General features: G+C 37.7%; 1 protein-coding gene across 8 annotated transcripts in view; it reads right to left on the bottom strand.

Moving 5' to 3' along the window:
• The window catches only part of TNIK (TRAF2 and NCK interacting kinase), a 396,523-nt gene that overhangs the window by 124,394 nt on the left and 253,884 nt on the right, over window positions 1-18,245 (bottom strand). For all 8 annotated transcript variants that reach the window (XM_053903642.1, XM_019463160.2, XM_019463162.2 and 5 more), the window contains exons 5-7: window positions 9,618-9,728; window positions 6,000-6,090; window positions 3,651-3,781 (exon numbers count right to left, since the gene is read on the bottom strand). In XM_053903642.1, the coding sequence (XP_053759617.1) occupies window positions 3,651-3,781; window positions 6,000-6,090; window positions 9,618-9,728 (333 nt within the window). The remainder of the gene's footprint in view (window positions 1-3,650; window positions 3,782-5,999; window positions 6,091-9,617; window positions 9,729-18,245) is intronic.

Below are 18,245 nucleotides of genomic sequence, written 5' to 3'. Positions count from 1 at the left end.
AAAACAAGAAAGAAAGGGCCTCTAGGGGGAAAGTGAACACACCAGGCATATGAGATTCTGGTACTCCTCCTTCGAATAGGGGTTATTTTCAATCAGTTACTTACTGTGCCTGGTAGATATCAGACAAAACTAGATTGCAAAGAAAACCATGAGCTCTTCAGACTACTTTTCTACAGAGGCCTTTATTTTCTTGAGTTGCTGTAGTTTTAGAAAAATTTACAGCAGTCTTTAAACATATCTTAGACAGATAGTAGATGGTAATCTATAAATAATAAAACAATAAAACAAAACTATTCTCTTACATTTTGTTTTCATTTCATTTCATTTTTTTTAAAGCTCATTTATTTATTTTTATGTTGAGAGAGAGAGAGAGAGAGAGAGAGAGCACGAGCAGGGGAGGGGCAGAGAGAGAAGGAGAGAGAGGATCCCAAGCAGGCTGTGCTGCCAGCACAGAGCCTGATGTGGGGCTCGAACTCACTAACTGTGAGATCATGACCTGAGCTGAAACCAAGAGTCGGATGCTTAACCGACAGAGCCACTCAGGTGCCCCAGTTTTGTCTTTATTTTAATTTTTTTTTTTTAACGTTTGTTTATTTTTGAGACAGAGAGAGACAGAGCATGAACGGGGGAGGGTCAGAGAGAGGGAGACACAGAATCTGAAACAGGCTCCAGGCTCTGAGCTGTCAGCACAGAGCCCGACGCGGGGCTTGAACTCACGGACCGCGAGATCATGACCTGAGCCGAAGTCGGCCGCTTAACCGACTGAGCCACCCAGGCGCCCCTGTCTTTATTTTAAAGGAAGGCCCCTGTGACATCTAATAAAGCCTAGTGGCTTTCAAGTCATCTTTTGTTCCAAACATACCCCTAGGTGGAAAGTATCGATAGCACATTAGAGCCCAAAGTGTCGACATAAGTTTCTGAGGTTGGAATATACAGCTGGGTCAAACGGACTACCAGATGCACAGTACTGAACGCCTGAACCTTGATGGGGTTGCAAACTAACTTTATGTGTCGAAAACTGCATGTACAGACCCAGCTTAGTTAATTCTTTACAGGTGGTGGGTATTTAATAAATATGTGCTGAGTGAATGAAGAAATGGTTTTGAAAGGCAACATATTGTCACGTTGTCTCCTGGTGACAGACTACATACCTAAGAATGGTGAAGAGAAAAAAAGGATACAATCTGGTGCCAAGAAAGAAGGAGAAAGATTATATTTACAGAATCACTGCTTCTCTAGTCCACTGTAAAAGTGTGAAATGGTTGAAATAAATCTTCAAAGAACGCTCAAGCCTTCCTTTTTGCCCAGTTTTCCTAACTTAACCCTTTAGTCATGATCCTTCTTGTACCTCTGACAATGACCGGGGAGGCTCATGTTCTTGCCGTGGCTTCTTCCTCCTTTTGTACCACCTGCATTATAACAGTCCTGATGAATTAATTCTCACTAAGGTCTAAATGACTAATATAGTGAACCTGTTCCTCATCAGGATTCCTTATTTTTTAATAAAAGACACAGAAATTAGTCTTAACTTTATTAATGTTTCATTATACATTAATACTTTAATAGTCACATGGACTTTCCAGTATCTCTGAAATCACCTTCTGCAGCATGATCCCCCTGTGGTTACTCATACACCAGGCTGTGTCCACACCTAGAATTATGCATTGGGCTCAAAAGTCTTTTGCTGATTCCAAACTATATTCCTTAGCCTTACTCTGAGGAAAGAGGACCAGAATATCGGTTTAATTCTAAGCTTTGGCTTTGCCAGAAGGAAGTCCTCTTCTACATTATTGAAAACAGTGAAGTCACAGGGATCTATTTTATGTCACAGAAAATAAATGCCACATACAGAACAACTACCCAAAATACTTAAAAGGCTAAGCCAAGGGTAAAAGTTTGAAACACCCTGATTCTCTATGGTATGTTATAAAGTAGTTTAAACTATCTGTGGCCCAGAAGTAGTCTAGTTAGCACTTGTTAAGTATAACTACTGTTTGAAGAATTGCTTATAGAAAATTATGATACACATATCTGGCCTGGGACATATATTTTGTAGTGGCTCCTCTGAAGGGATTTGCAAATTAAATTATTTAAATGTGCTTATCATTAGCAGTTTAAATAAATGACATTTATTTTGGCAAGAGATTAATTTTTAACTTGGCAGCTGTTTTCAGACAGATTGTTGTCAGGTTATTACAGTGCCTAACTTTGAAAGAAGGAAGAAATGTACAGGAGATTATTTTGGTTTTAGACTTTCAGCTTGCATTTCTCCAAAGAGGCAAATAATTTCGTCCATGCCCTACGATACTGGGTCCCAAAGACATTGCAATGTTGGCATCTTTGTGACCTGATTTCAATAATAACCCCACATGTGGAGAACTAAAAATGTTCTTTAAAAGAGGAATTCTTCAAATATACTCTTCAGAAGCTGTTTTGTTGGTAAATTGGAGATTTATATAAGAGCACATCATAGAGGAGCAGGGTAATATATTGGTAATATACTGAAAAGAGATTTGCAAGATGGGGGCTCAAGCCCCAACTCTGAGAAGCCCACTAACTTGGGGGTATACTTGCCAAGACCTCCGGCCTCAGTTTCCCATCTTCAAGAGAAGGGTATTTGGAGCTGACTACTAAAGTCCTTGCGTGAAAAGTCCGTGCACCTGTGAAACCAGCCTCAGTAGTGTCAGGTTTTGCCCAAGGTTGTCCTGTGGTCTACACAAAGGCCACAGGGTATCTCTTCATCTATTTCCCCTTCTGAAAACTCACAGTTCCTACATTCCATTTGCCTCCAATTTTAATATTTCAACTTTCAGCCACAATTCATGACAATAATGTCACCTGACATTGCAGCTGTCAATGGGATAGTAACCCCAAATTATGTTTTATTACTGGCTAGCATAATGGAAAAGAGGGAGGCTTCTTGAAGAAGGGCACAACTACCACCATCTAGTTAAACACTGCTTTGAATTCATGAGCAAATTGCCAGTTTATGATACAAGGTAACAAGCCACCAATCGAATTTCAATGGAACACTACAACAGGCTACAGAAATACCATAAGGTAGCTACCAACACCCCACTTCATTCTCTCTCATTGAAAAGAAACCTCAAAAATTAAACTTTGAGCAATGGAGAAACGAGGAAGTCTATTTTTAATCAGAAAAGACCCAAGACAACACATTGGCCTCTTTTAGCATAAAAAGCTCTCAGCATATATATCCTTCGCCAAAAGTTTAAACATTAATCAAAATAGAAATCTATTGTTTTTTCAAAGTTTTAATTTAAGTTCCAGTTGGTTAACATGCAGAATATTATTAGTTTCAGGTGTACAATCTATTGATTCAACGCTTCCAGAAGAAATCTATTTTCTAATAAGAAACCAGACTAAGTTCAAGAGAATATAGAAAATGGTTTCAACATTTTTTACAAATAAGCAACCAGATATAATGGGTCAATTCATGAAAAAGATTCTCACTTGAATGTCTTACCATTTTAAATTCAAATAATGCTTTTCAGTTCTCCCTTTGGATTACATAAATCGTAAACCCAGGATTATATAAATTCTAAACCCAAAGGCACATGAGAATTCTCCCACTGCAAGATTCAGGGCAGGATGTGAGACATAGTTTTGAAACAATGAAGAAGTCATACCTTGAAATCATATGTGGCATCTGGGTTTTCATCACAGGCAATAACTTCTGGTGCCATCCAATAAGGGGTCCCAATGAAGGTATTTCTCCTGCCCACTGTTCGATCAAGCTGGGCACTGACTCCAAAGTCCACTATTTAAGAGAAGACAGATGCATGAAGTCAATGTCCTTATATGGTGATAAAATGAATGTGCATTTTTTTTTTACTGTGGCAAAATAAACCCAACATAGAATTCACAATTTTAATCATTTTTAAGCGTACAGTTCTGTGTCATTAAATACATTCACATTGTTGTGCAACCATCCCCACCATCTGCTTCCAGAACTTTTCTGTCTTCCCAAACTGAAACTCTGTACTCATTAAACAATAACTCCTCATTCTCTCCTCCCCGCTCCCCACCCCTGCCCCTGGCAAGCACCATTCTACTTTCTGCCTCTGTAAATCTGGACTACTGTTGGTACCTCATATAAGTGGAGTCATACAGTATTTGTCTTTTTGTGACTGGCTTATGTCAATAAGCATAATGTCATCAAGGTTAATCCGCATGTGTCAGAATTTCCTAACTTTTTAAGGCTCAATAATATCCCATCGTATGCAGGTGCCACACTGTGTTTATCCATTCATCTGCTGATGGGCAACTTGGGTTGCTTCTTCCTTTTAGCAATTGTGAATGTTTATTTTTAAACTCTGTGTATAAATGGATAAAGTATACCAATGAGGAAAGCACAAAATGCTGTATTTGGTTAAACCAAGGGTCTGTAGGGACCAAAAACAGGTGTTGAATAAAAAGCAAGCTTGTTTGCCATAAAAGAGAATACTTAGAGGATACAAAGGAAGTGGTTATGAGCCAAGTTTCTAGAGTCAGACTGCCTAAGTTTGCATCCCATTTCTGCCACTTACTAGTGATGTCACCTAGTGCTAGCAGATCAACCTCTTTAGGCTTCAGTTTCCAAATTTATAAAATGAGGGTGATGGTATTTACATAGAGTTGCTATGATGGCAAAGTGAGAGAAACTATGGAAGAGTGTTGTGTACAGGGCCTGACATAATATTCTCTCAACAAGTGACTGTTGATTAATGATGAGTGAATATTCTGAGGATACATTATCTAGCCAGTATACACAAACATATGTACATGCACGCACGTGTGTACACACACACACACACACACACACACACGCACACACACACACACACACACACACACACACACACACCCTGCCTACGAAATGTATGCTTTTGTTTTAAGCGGGAATTACTCACAAGATGAAAGTTTGGCCCCAAATGCTAACTAAGAAAAAATGGAAATTATGTATTTTAACAAAGAGGCAAGAACAAATGTTTAGGATATAAACACAGGAGATATTTCAATCTCTTTGAAAATAAACAATCATATGGGCAATACCTCCTTTCTAGATGACAAATTGCATATCCTAGAGATAGCTGTCAATCCATGCCCTTACTCATAGACGCCAAGCAGGCAAATGCATGTGGAGATTCTCTACCTTCTCTTCCCACCAGATTGTTGGAAAGAAGCACCAAGGAGAAGGGTTGCCTCACAGATAACTCTGGCAAGTGGAAGTAGGATATCCAGCATGCATACAAAGGAGAATACTGAACACCTATTTTGTGCACGTGCCCTAGGTAATAATGAAGTCGATGAAAATATAATGTAAAACATATGGGAATATAGCAGGAATTCATTATTCTAAATGTGTCTGACAGGATATTTTTCAGTAAACAAATGGGTCATCACTTTCTGTTATAGCAGCAACAAAGTCAACAAAATGGTAAGATACAGGAAACCATTTCAAGGTCAGTCACTTCTAATCTAAAGGGTTTTGCTTAAAAAAAACCTCATTTTGGGGGGCACCTGGGTGGCTCAGTCAGTTAAGTGTCTGACTTAGGCTTAGGTCAAGATCTCACAGTTTGTGGGTTCGAGCTCCGCCTCGGGCTCTGTGCTGACATGTCAGACCCTGGAGCCTGCTTTGGATTCTGTGTCTCCCTCTCTCTCTGCCCCTCCCCCCACTCACTGTCTCATTCTCTCTCTCAAAAATGAATAAACATTAAAAAAATTTTTTAAGAATCTGAATTTTTTTCTACGTATTGATTAAGCAAATGGTTCTGTCTGCTATATTGTATACCAATTCACTCAAGCACTTTTAGAAAATGTTTTGAAACAGACAAAGAAACATTTTCCTCTTCGTTCTGTAGTACACTGACCTCCAAATTCACAGTGAGTGACAAATTTATATTCATTAAAAACAAAACAAAATGGAAAAACAATCAGCTGTTGAAATAATCGTATCAGTTCCCTCAATTCCTAGGCTCACTGGATCTTGTTCTTACCTAGTTTAACCTCTGCATTCTCAGTCAGCAAGACATTCTGCCCTTTAATATCTCGATGAATCACTTTATGCTGGTGCAGATGACTCAGCCCCTGGAGTAACAGAGAGTTGAAAAGGGTTAACAGGACAGAAGCCAAGATGCAAATAAACTAGCTGGGTTGTCAGTGATCCAAAAAAGATGTGAACTCACCCAGAGAGACTTTTGTTATCAGACTCACATCTTTCATATGTGTACAGTGCTGTTCTAAACTAGGCAACTGATCAATATAAACTAAAATACAGAAGCAGTCTTTGCAACGCCCGGTGCTGTATTAATGAACTGCTTGCATATCAGCATTGATCTCAGGTAGCATGGACCCAAGTGGACAATGATGTGGCTCTGGCATGCACGAGTTTCGGCTGATGGTACTGAGAAAAGTGAGGGCTGACTGCATGTGCTGGTTTGTAACAGAGTCTAGAGTCTCTTACAGAAAACTAACCTGATTTAACTAAGTACTCCAGTTTGTTTTTTAAATCAATATCTGAATTCAAAACTTAAAAGTTACATTATAGTGTATAATTTTAACTAAGCACAATGAAATATTTCTCAATCCAGACAAGAAATTTCCCATTGCCTTTAGCTAAAGTGCCTCACATTAAAAAAAGAAAACAGCAATTTCCCTTTCCTTTGTTTGGCATTCATAGCTGTCATCTTTAGTGCTTTATGATATTTATGACTTTGTGTTCATTATATGAAATAATTATGTGGTGGCATCCAAACCTGATTGTGTTCCCCTTCTCCATGAGTTACTCTCACTTTGGCTTCTCTGTGGTCTGAGTTCTAAAAATCTACAGACTTGCTCTAAGTCAGACAAAGCATAACCTAAAATAATCTCAAATTGGTGTCTTAAAGCAAATTATGTTATGCCAACACTTGCTCATCCAAGGTATTTATACTCAGGTATTGCCATTTTATTATTTATACTTTTCTGTCTTTTTAATTTTCCTGCATAATGACAAAACCCTGGTATGAAAAATGAAGTTGACATAAAAAAATTCTAAATATCTGAATTCCCTTGTTGAAAAGACTCATCAGAAGAATATGGATGTTCAAAAAGATCAATGTGTATGTTCAGGAATATCAGTAAACATAAACCATGAGAGTTTGAAGCACTAGCTTGGGTGCTAAAAAATTACCTTTCTTATCTAGTCAGGTTAGCTCAAGGTGGACATCAAGCAGATTAAAATGTTTTACAGCATCTTAACATCCCATGAATTCTTAAAAGAGGGACTGAAGATCCCTTGGCCTCCTTCACTACCAGAGCTTTTGGAAGCAGGTACCAGAGCACACAAGTGAGCCAAATGCCATATTTTATGACATCGTATGATGCATGGAGGGTTATCTCTGAAACTTCTTGTGATTGAGTGTCTCTTCCAATGAGTCACCTTATCTCAAATGCCAGTACCTTTTGGGAGAACGTATTGGAAGAAGGAAGAAAACAGTTTTCACACATTCTACCCGAGCATTGAGGGAGAATCATCAGGTGATGATCCTGCTGTTTTCAGAACCCTGGAGAGCACATGGTGGATCCCCAGGGTTCCCCAGCAGCACAGAAAGGTATATTGCAGAACCAGCCCTGAAGACCCAACAGATTCTTGGCACCACTGGGTGGTCTCGAAGACTAAATAACTTTTCGTGCTTTCTCTAAATGAGTAAAATTGTAAGTCAGAAATTCAAATGAAGTTGACAAAAAGGCACCTCGATCTTTGAAAATAAATGTCAGATTTGAAGGACAGCAGCAGCCATACCTCCTTGTATCCCACTCAAATTTTGTTTTGTGTTCTTTTGCCCACCCCAAGCCATGGAGAGCTTATCCTATGTTTGCTCTTAAGAGCTTTATTTTTTGTGTTTTTCACCTTTATGTCTCTAATCCAGGTGGAATTAATTTTTAAGCAGGATATAAAGTAGGTATCAAGTTACATGTTTCCACACGACTATTCAATTAACCAAGCACTATTTACTGATAAGGGCAACCTTCCCCCATGCACTGCAGCACTTTCTTTGTCATAAATCAGGGGTCCATATGAAGTGCATCTGTTTCTGAATATTTATCCTGTTCCTTTGGCCATCTGTGTATTTGCGTGACGATACCTCATTCTGTCTTATCTACTCAGTAGCTTCATAATAAGTCTTGATAACTGGCACCATAACTCGTTCAGCTTTGTTCTTCTTCTTCAAGATTGCCTTGGCTATTCTTGGCACTTTGCATTTCCATTTAATGTTTTAAAATTCAGCTTGTCAAGGGGTGCCTGGGTGGCTCAGTCAGTTGACCGTCTGACTCTTAATTTCGGCCCAGGTCATGATCTCATGATTCGTGGTTTCGAGCCCCACGTTGGCCTCTGCACTGACAGCTCAGACCTTATTTGGGATTCTCTCTCTCTCTCTGCACCTTCCCTGCTTGCACTCTCTCTCTCTCTCTCTCAAAATAAATAAGTAATTGTTTAAAAAATAAAGCTTGTAAATATCCACAGATACACCTAGAGAAATTTTGATAGGGAGTTCAATGAAACCACGGATCAAACCGGTAAGAAATAACATCTTTACAATATTCAATATTCTTATTTGTGAAATGGTATATACCTCCATTTATTAAAGTCTTCTTTAATTTCTCTCACTAATATTTTGTAGTTTACAGTGTATAAGTCATTCACATCTTTCTATAAATTTATTTCTAAGTATATGCTATTACAAATGTTATTTTTATGGGTCCATTTTCTTTCTTCCTTTCTTCCTTTCTTCCTTTCTTCCTTTCTTCCTTCCTTTCTTTCTCCTAATGTGGTTTCAATTTCTTAATGCCTTCTATCCACCCACCCATCCATCCATTCACAGCACATAATCTGTCTCTCAAAAGTGTATCTTGGGCACATCATGAAAATAGTTTTAACTTTTATTCCCTTAGATTAAGAAGGCAGAGCTTATAAATAAATTATGATTGTGAAGCAGATCTAGTAATAATGCTCAGTAAACGTACAATAGACTCCATATTACTAGCAAGAGATAAATAAACTAGTCTGACTGAACCCTGACCAGTTACCTTCTTCCTGAATTGAGCTCAGTACATATGATACTATTGTCCAGATTGCCTGACTGAGATTAGTGGGCAAAACTGGACAAATATACAGTCTTATCCAGATATTTTGATTGATTTAAGTGACAACATCTCAAAGAATTTTTTTTTTTCATTTAAAATCAGTTAGACGAGGTTATAAATGCTGGAATGGTTAATGTCATGCAATTCGTAAACTATTTTCATAAATGGAAAATTCAAGTAATCGAAAAAGCTCTAAAAAATTCATTTCCTAAGTGAAACCTTATCTCTATGATCTAAAATCATATTTCTAATTGAAAACACCATTGGAAATGGTTAAGGAAAGTCAACCAATGTTAACCCCCCAAATGAGAGTTCACATGGCCTGATCAGAATGACTCTCCCTTCTATTGGAGCAGACCACAAAACCACCACCACTGCCATCATTGTTAGAATAAAGCTTTAGAAAGGTCTACAATACTTTTGTGAATGTCAGTGGAAGGTTGGTACAAAGTTCAACACCTCCCAAGATACTCCATGTTGTCACTTACTCGTAAGATCTCCCTGCAGATGTACGCGATCCACTCTTCCTTCAACGTGTTACCTTTTGTGTTCTTGATCAGGTCAGTGACAGAGCCAGCACCACAAAACTCCATCACCAACTGGCAAAGGAAGCAAACATACCATAATTATAATTATACTTCACAGCTTCCACTGTGTTAAGACAGCATAAGTCATTCCAGTTGGCTGCTTTAGAATGCCAGTCCTGTAAGGAACAAGTGATCGTAAGACAATATATAAAACATAAACCTATATCTTAATTTCTTTCCAAAATGATGGAAAAGAAAGATTATTTTTAATTTTCCAATCTGAAAATTATAGTTGGAAATTGAGGAAAATCTCCATATTCTAAGTATTTTTAAAAACAAGGGCAGATGTATTTGAGAATATCTCTGCAGTTTTATCCAGCAATTGATCTCATCTCTCCTACAAAAGCGGATCATTCTCCTGTCTGAAAGAGCTATGGTTTTCTAGGCAGTCCAACATTAGGACAATAAAGTGTAGGCTGTTTATGCTATTGGTTTGTAAGTGGCACTGTAAGCTGTCAGAGTGCAGACTATCTGTTTTTAATTAACTTCAGCAAATGTTCCCGGGAGGTTAGACACATCAAATAAATTCGATAAACAATAAGCCTTAATTTAGCACCTTTCATCCAAAAAGCTTCAAGTTCTCTATAAATATAAATTCATTACAGCACTCAGCAACTTTATCGAATAGGCAGAAAATAATCCTCTCCCTTATTTAATAGAGAAATAAAGACTAGAAGAGGGAAAACAATCCATCTGATTTTACACTCATTTTCTAGGTTGAGGAAACATATCCATTTCCATATTTTCTCCCTTTTCTTAAAACTTAAAGAGGTCTTCTACAAATGTCATCTTATTAAGTACTTATATATTTTTTGTAATTATATGAAAAGAATTCAGAATAACTAGCAATCAATCTCTGACTAGACACTAGAAACAGAACTAAAATGGATCCATAAGAAATCACATTGACGGTTTTGGCTTTGTCCAAATGTCCATTCCCAACATCAACACCATGGTTGCCTAATAGAAACTCAGTAAAACTCTGAAATGAGTTTCATGAATGAGTTTCCAGTGTGTCTTCTGACTTGTCTTATGATTCCACAAATGGCAGGAAATGCTACCATCTTCTCCAGACTGCCAAGGGAAGTAAAGAGACCTATTAGAAGTTTCTGTAAGGAAATTTGAGAAGTGCCATAGTAGCTCACACTGCAACCTAAAAAGAGTTGCAGAGTTGTCATATATGATAGCCAGGAAGCTATAGGAGACCACAAGATCATGTTAGAAAGAACTCAAGAATCAACTTGAAGAGGGTCTCACTGGCCAACTATGGGATGATTTGAGCATCAATAAAAGTAACACCTGCAACGGCTTGAAACACATTAAATGTGCCTAACTAAATGCATTAATAAACAACCCTCAAAAAGAATATATATAACTGGCTCTGTCTTATTTTGAGACTGGTAAATAAAGGGAAAGAATCAAGAGTTTATACTGCCAATCTTAGACAAGTTTTACCACTGGATAATTAAGTAGTTAAGAGGTAAATTTTCTTTTCATAAACAGCAGGCATTCCATGCAATAAATGAAGAGGACATAAGAGAATTAGAATATTACTATTTCATAGCTCCTAAATAAAAAATTTAAGCACTGATTATCAATGGCTGCTAACACTAAAATAAATAAATAAATAAATAAATAAATAAATAAGAAGTAACCAGACAGGATTTGCCTCTTGATTAGAATAACAACATCACCTAAGAAGTAGCCTTGCCAAAAACAAACAACAGTAAACAAACAAAAAACCGAGAATCTGATCAAGTGTTTAGTTCCAACTGCCAAATTACAAAAAATTCAGAGTACTGAGGAACATGTTACCTCATGGGGACACAATCAAGAAAACCTAGAATAGAAAACTCCATAGGGCAAATGACCCATTTGCTTTAACAAATAAATTGCAAGAAGGTAAAAAGGAGATGGAGGGGATATCTATAGACTTAAAACCATTAAAAAAGATACACCAACAATGTGCAAAGGATGCAACTTATCTAAATACGATTTTTTTTAAAAAGCTGTTAAAATTGTTGAGGCAATTAAAGCTTTGCATACAGACTAGATATTTGATGATACTAAGGAAATATGAGGTTTTTTTTAAAGTGTGATAATGGTACTGTTGTTATGTAAAAAATTCTTATCTTTTAGTGAAACATACTAAATATTATGGATAAAATGATATGATGGTCTTTTCTATAAATGCTGCTGGGACAACTGAATATCCACATGTAAAAGAATGATGTTGAACCCTGACCTCATACTATACAAAAATTATCTCAAAATGGATCAAAGACCTAAATATAAGAACTAAAACTATAAAACTCTGAGGAGAGAATACAGGGGTAAATTTCCATGACCTTGGACTTGGCAATGGTTTCTAGCTATGACAATAAAAGCACAAACAACAAAAGAAAACACAGATAAATTGGATTACATTAAAATTAAAAACTTCTATGCATCAAAGGATATAAACAAGAGAGTGAAAAGAAAACTCCCAGAATGGGAAAAATATTTGTAAATCATATATCTAATAAGAGTCTAGTATCCAGAATATATAAAGAACAGATCAACAACAAAAAAATAAACAACATAATTTAAAAATGGGCAAAACACTTGAATAGACATTTCTTCAAAGAAGATATACAAATAACCTGCAATCACATGCCAAGATGTTTATCATCAACAGTCATTAGGAAGTTGTAAAGCAAAACAATAAGATACCACTCTATACCCACTAGGATGGTTATAATTTTTTTAATAAGTCAGAAAATAACAAATGTTGGCAAGGATGTGAGAAATTGGAGCCCTCATATACAGCTGGAGGGAATGTAAAATGTTGCAGTCACAAACAGTTTAATGGTTCCACACACATTAAGTTAACATCGCATTGCCATATGACCTAGTAATTCCAATTCTAGGTATATACTCAAAAGAATTGAAAACCAAGTATTCAAACAAAAACTTGCATCAGAATGTCCAAAGCAGCACTATTCACAATAGACAAAAGGTGGAAGTAACAAAAATGTCCACCATTGGATGAATAAACAAAATGTGGTATATCCTATAATAAAGTATTATTTTGCTATGAAAAGGAAAGAAGTACTGATGCCTGATACAACATGGCTGAATCTTGAAAAGATTATACTAATTGAGAGAAGGACCAAAAAGGCTCTATATTGTATAAACCCACTTATATGAAATATCCAGACTAGGCAAATCCCTAGAAACAAAAAGATTAGTGGTTGCCAGTGGTTTCCTTTTGGAGTCATGACAAAGTTCTGGAACTAGATAGTGGTAATGGTTGGACAATACTATGTACTTAATGCCACTAAATTATATATTTTAAAATGGTTAAAATGTTAAATTTTATGTTATATATTTTTATCAGAACTTAGAAAAAGAGATATAATGAAAAGATATGTTTCAAAATAATAGAAGGGAAGAAGTGGGTAAGCATATGGATGGGCAGGATTGGTCAATGATTGATGGTTTGGGGACTAGTGTTGCACATACGAGTGTCCATTATATTGTTCTCTTTACTATTGTGTATTTGGGGGATTCTCTACAATACAAAGTTAAAGAAAAATCCCATTGTGTAGCAAACCATGGTTCAATGGTGGCAGGATAGACTGAAGAAACATCCTTGGGTTGAAATATTTTCTCAAGTGAGCTGAATATGTTTGTGCTCCTTTCTCTTCTCAAATCTCATTTTGACAAACACAGTGACCAGACCTCCTATGAATCCTTCCATTGCTCCCATATCAGCAGGAGAAAATGTCCCACCGCTGAGCTCTATTAGGCCACGAAATTATAGTTCCCAAGGAAAGCAGTGGAAGCCCAGTGACTCTAGTCTTTTAAAATTAGATTGGACAAAATACTTTCAAATATTCAGTAGGAAACAATCCTGCTCTAGCCAGGCACTAATGTCAGTGATTTCTATAATTTGCTTCGCTATTCAGCTCTAGCTGAAGGCTGCTGAATTCTTTTCATCTCACTATGGAATGAAATGATTGTTAAATTATGTAATGGGATTTTTTTTAAAAAGAGAGAAAGAAAGGAAGAAACCAGCATTTGCTAGCAACTGGTTCCTGCAGCCACACAGTGACACTGATAATTACTGCCACCACGCAGCAGGGACCCTCCCTCATCACAAGTAACCTCATCACATTAATAAACAGAAACAGGGCTCAACATGCCAAGCCCAGCAGCAATAAGTCAATAACTTCACATCTCACAAGCAAGAAATAATGGATCATTAATATTTTCCCCCAAAGAAAGTTCTTGAAGAGTTGACACTGGGGCAACAATACTTGCTAACATTAACTGAGAATTTGCCATGTGCCGGGTGCTGGGCTTGGTGATTTGCAGCTACTGATTCATTAATACGCCATTTCCTCAATTCCCTTTTCCTTATTCACTTAGAAATGAAGCTTAGTAATGGTCTGCAGCCTTATCCATGGTATATCTACTCATTAAGTAAGCAGAGCATGTTGAAAGAATGGTGCTCTCTCAAGTACTAGTTATGTGACCCTGGGCATGTATGTTCTCTAACCACCCTGGGCTCAGCACCCCACCACCATCACTATAAAATGCAGCGTAAAACAATAAAATAAAATAAAATAAAATAAAATAAAATAAAATAAAATAAAATAAAATAAAATAAAATAAAGTAAAATAAAATAAAGCAAAATGTTTGGTGTGAACACTAAATGTGTTTATGAGTGTAAAGGTCCTAGCAGTCCCAAATCTTAAACTATACTTATTACTTTTTATCTGTTGGTCTGTCTGCATTTTTAAAAACGAGCAACCAGGAAGAGTTTCCAGCTTGGAAGATGGTATCAATAGCTTCCCAAGATCCACTTCAAATGGCTGACAGAGCATGGGGCACATGCATTTCTATAACCTCTATTAGCAAAAGAGCACAAAGAACACATGGCTTTTTTTTAAAGGTTGTATCACATGGCAAGAAAAAAACAGTGGTGCATTCCAGGATGTCGGATCTTTTCATTTGAGGCTGAAGAGGTAGAGGGAAAGGTTTAGAAGGAATGGTACATTTGAAATGCTCTTTCCACACCACTGAAATAACTGGGTCAGAAAATAGAATACACCTGTGTGTCACTTGGGAAAAGAGAAGAGAGGCTGGGTTGAAGGTGAGAACAGAACTAAGCTCAGGCAGGAAGGGGCCTGGACCTGGAACCGTGTCACTGACTAGATATTTAAGAAACAATATAGTGAAGCGAGACCCAATTAAGAGGGAAGGGGTTGGGGTGCCTGGGTGGCTCAGTTAGTTAAGCCTCTGACTTTGGCTCAGGTCATGATCTCACAGTTAATGAGTTCACGCCCTGCATCAGGCTCTGTGCTGACAGCTCGGAGCCTGGAATCTGCTTCAGATTTTCTCTCTCTCTCTTTCTCTCTCTCTCTCTCTCTTTCTCTCTGCCCATCCCCTGCTCTCTGCCCATCCCCTGTCTCTGTCACTCTCTCTCAAAAATAAATAAAACATTAAAAAAATAATAATAATAAAAGGGGGAAAGTGTTGCCTGGATGATTTGGACACGTAGTTATTGTTATCGACACTAAAAAGGTTAACTTTTAAAAACAAAGAGTTTGTTTTTAATGTTTACTTATTTTTGAGAGAGAGAGAGCGAGAGTGGGGGAGGGGCAGAGAGAGGAAGACACTGAATCCAAGGCAGGTTCCAGGCTCTGAGCTGTTGGCACAGAGCCCGACACAGGGCTGGAACCCATGAGCCATGAGATCATGACCTAAGCCGATGTCAGATGTTCAACTGAGTCACCCGGGTGCCCTTTAAAAAAGAACAACAAAAAAACACAAAGTTCTAACATATGTCACAACTTACATGGTTGTTTGTCATGTATTTTTGTCAGTTGTCTTATATTTGTTTTCTCTTAGAGGCTGTGGGGGGAGGAGGCACTTATTATGCCCTCCTCTGTCTTCCCCTCTCCAGGACAATATTGAAGCAAAAGGTCTTAGGTCTCAGCTGAGCCCAGAAGGAATTTCAGAAGCACTGCCTGAGCCAGCCCTGAGCTCACCTCATCAGGAGGGGCCTTCAATATGGAGTCACCTGCTGTGGTCACTTCTTTAAAAAAATTTTTTTAATGTTTTATTTTATTTTTGAGAGACAGAGAGAGAGACAGGGCATGAGCAGGGGAGGAGCAGAGAGAGAGGGAGACACAGAATCCGAAGCAGGCTCCAGGCTCTGAGCTGTCAGCACAGAGCCCGATGCGGGGTTCGAACCCATGAACGTGAGATCATGACCTGAGCTGAAGTTGGACGCCTAACCAACTGAGCCACCCAGGCACCCCTGTGGTCACTTCTAACCTGCACTTTCCAATCCTAATCACCTCTGAAATACTTTTAAAAGGTTTATCCTCAGAACCAACTTAAGAAGCTTAGGATGATTTCTGGGGTCCCTACAGTATTCACTGGTCTGCTAGTTAACTGGTTTTAAGATCCTATATAAGAAACAATGCTTTATGATATTTTAGAATTGCAGGCACTAGCCCCAAACACCTCAACTTGTTCCCCTCACATATCATTAGTCAGTCACTCACAAGAATAACTGACTATTAACAGATCCTTCTCTTTTATAGTAAAAGGAGGAGAAAGAGGCAGGGAGAGGAAGATGAGGGAGCAGGATGCTTAAGGTCTGTCTAAAATGAGAGAAGTTCTGGGGCACCAGGGTGGCTCAGCCAGTTAAGTGACTGACTCTTGATTTTGGCTCAGGTCAGGATCTCATAGTTCATGAGTTCAAGACCCGCATCGGGCTCTGCTTGGGATTCTGCCTCTCTCTCTCTCTCAAAAGAAATAAATAAACTTAAAAAAAAAATTGAAATGAGAGAAGTTTGTACTGAGCAACTGAAGGGGCATTCCAAGAAATGGGTAGGAAAGATAAACTCCCAAGAATTCACAGCTCTGCAGAGGATAAGCATCTTGACCTTGAAGGTCCAGAAACATCAGAAAGGCACAGGATATTTTTATCATGTGTGGCTGGGAATAGCCACAGATCTCATCTGCATGATTTATGAAGGTGTAAACAAAACCAGTACTTTGTTATAGAATGCTGTCTCACTTGTCAGAGGTAGTTTAAAGTCCCACAATATAAAATACACGTGTATGTAAGTACAGAAATTGGCAGGTGTACATATGAACGTGCTTACCATTTAAGCCAACTTACGTAAAAGTAAAGTAAAACTGGTGGGAATTTCAAATTTGGAAATGCATTCATTTTTAAACTAGCATGTATTTGAAAAGAAAAATTCCTTCTACATTATATTTTTAGACTTCAGAACAAGTGCTTGAACTACAAATTCTAAGTTTTGCAAAGACAAAAAATTGAGTCCCAAGGACGTGAAGTCTCTCAAACTTTGTCAATATAGTTTCTGGATAATGAACGACTTTATATCTTGAGAACGACAATGGGAGTTTGAATATACGGAGCCAACTGGTACTTTTAGCGACAAGAAGCCTGTGTAAAGGATAGGCCCACTACAAGGGCTCAATGGTTACCATGTCTAGGGAGAGAGAGCCTCAGAGTTGGCATAGAAGCATTCAGGGAATAAGCAAAGTTAGTTGCATCTTGTATTTGGTTTCTGGTGCTCAAGTTTCTCAGTATGTATGCAAGCTCAGCTGGGGAATTTTTCCTGTTAGGAGTAAACCATTACGTGTCCATTCTGCTCACAGAAACTAACCTTATTAAGGCCGTTGAGAAATGCTCAATGCTGCTGGTCAGAATGTTACAGCCAAATAGAAGAATTTGGGGAAGGGATGGGAAAGCAAGCTTTCAGACAAGTAAAAACAGGAAAAGAAGAGAAAATACTAGCCTCAGAAGATTTATGATTAAGCAGCTTGATAGTTGAGGATTTTGAGAAGCATTTAGGTTAATGAGACACAGACTTTGGTTCAGAATTTATCTAGAAAAGGAACCAGAAGGTTTGTTTAGACCAGTGGCAGAATAACTCTGGGGACACATAAGTTTTCCTTCTGCTCAGGTGAAAAGAAGTTTAAGCACATTTCAAATGAAATTCATTGGGATAAAAGAAGAAATCATTTGTACATTCTTGTCACAGAATCACCCATCGGTTCATAAAAATGGCTCTTTTAAAGCTGATCTCAGGCCCTGTTGCAAAGTATCAAATTAGGTATGACTTTAACTCTGTGTTTGTAACTAAGTAACATATCTCTATAGGTCCTGCAATAGGACAGCTCTGAGACTGGAAGCCTGTTTACAATCATTCCTCCAAATATTTCAGGCACTCCTTCTAGAATTACCAAAGTTAGCCTTTCAAAAATTTCTACTCACAAATAATAAGATTCAATTACTTCTCCAGACAAATGACCTAGGCTCTATATATATGAAGAAAGGAGTTCTTTAGTTATACAAGTGACAAATACTGATTAAAACAATCAAAAAAAATTAAAAAAGGAAAGAAAAGAAAAATAAAGCCTCATTTCTGATGCATAGAACTCAAAAAGGAGAAATATTAATTATTCAAAGGACTCAGCTACAGGTGGCTGAATTT

The sequence above is a fragment of the Panthera pardus genome, unplaced genomic scaffold, assembly GCF_024362965.1.
Source record: "Panthera pardus isolate Hobbes unplaced genomic scaffold, ASM2436296v1 HiC_scaffold_16, whole genome shotgun sequence".
In the NCBI taxonomy this organism is placed as follows: domain Eukaryota; kingdom Metazoa; phylum Chordata; class Mammalia; order Carnivora; family Felidae; genus Panthera; species Panthera pardus.
The sequence above is the reverse complement of the archived record's forward strand: the minus strand, read 5'-3'. Positions and strand labels throughout refer to the sequence as shown.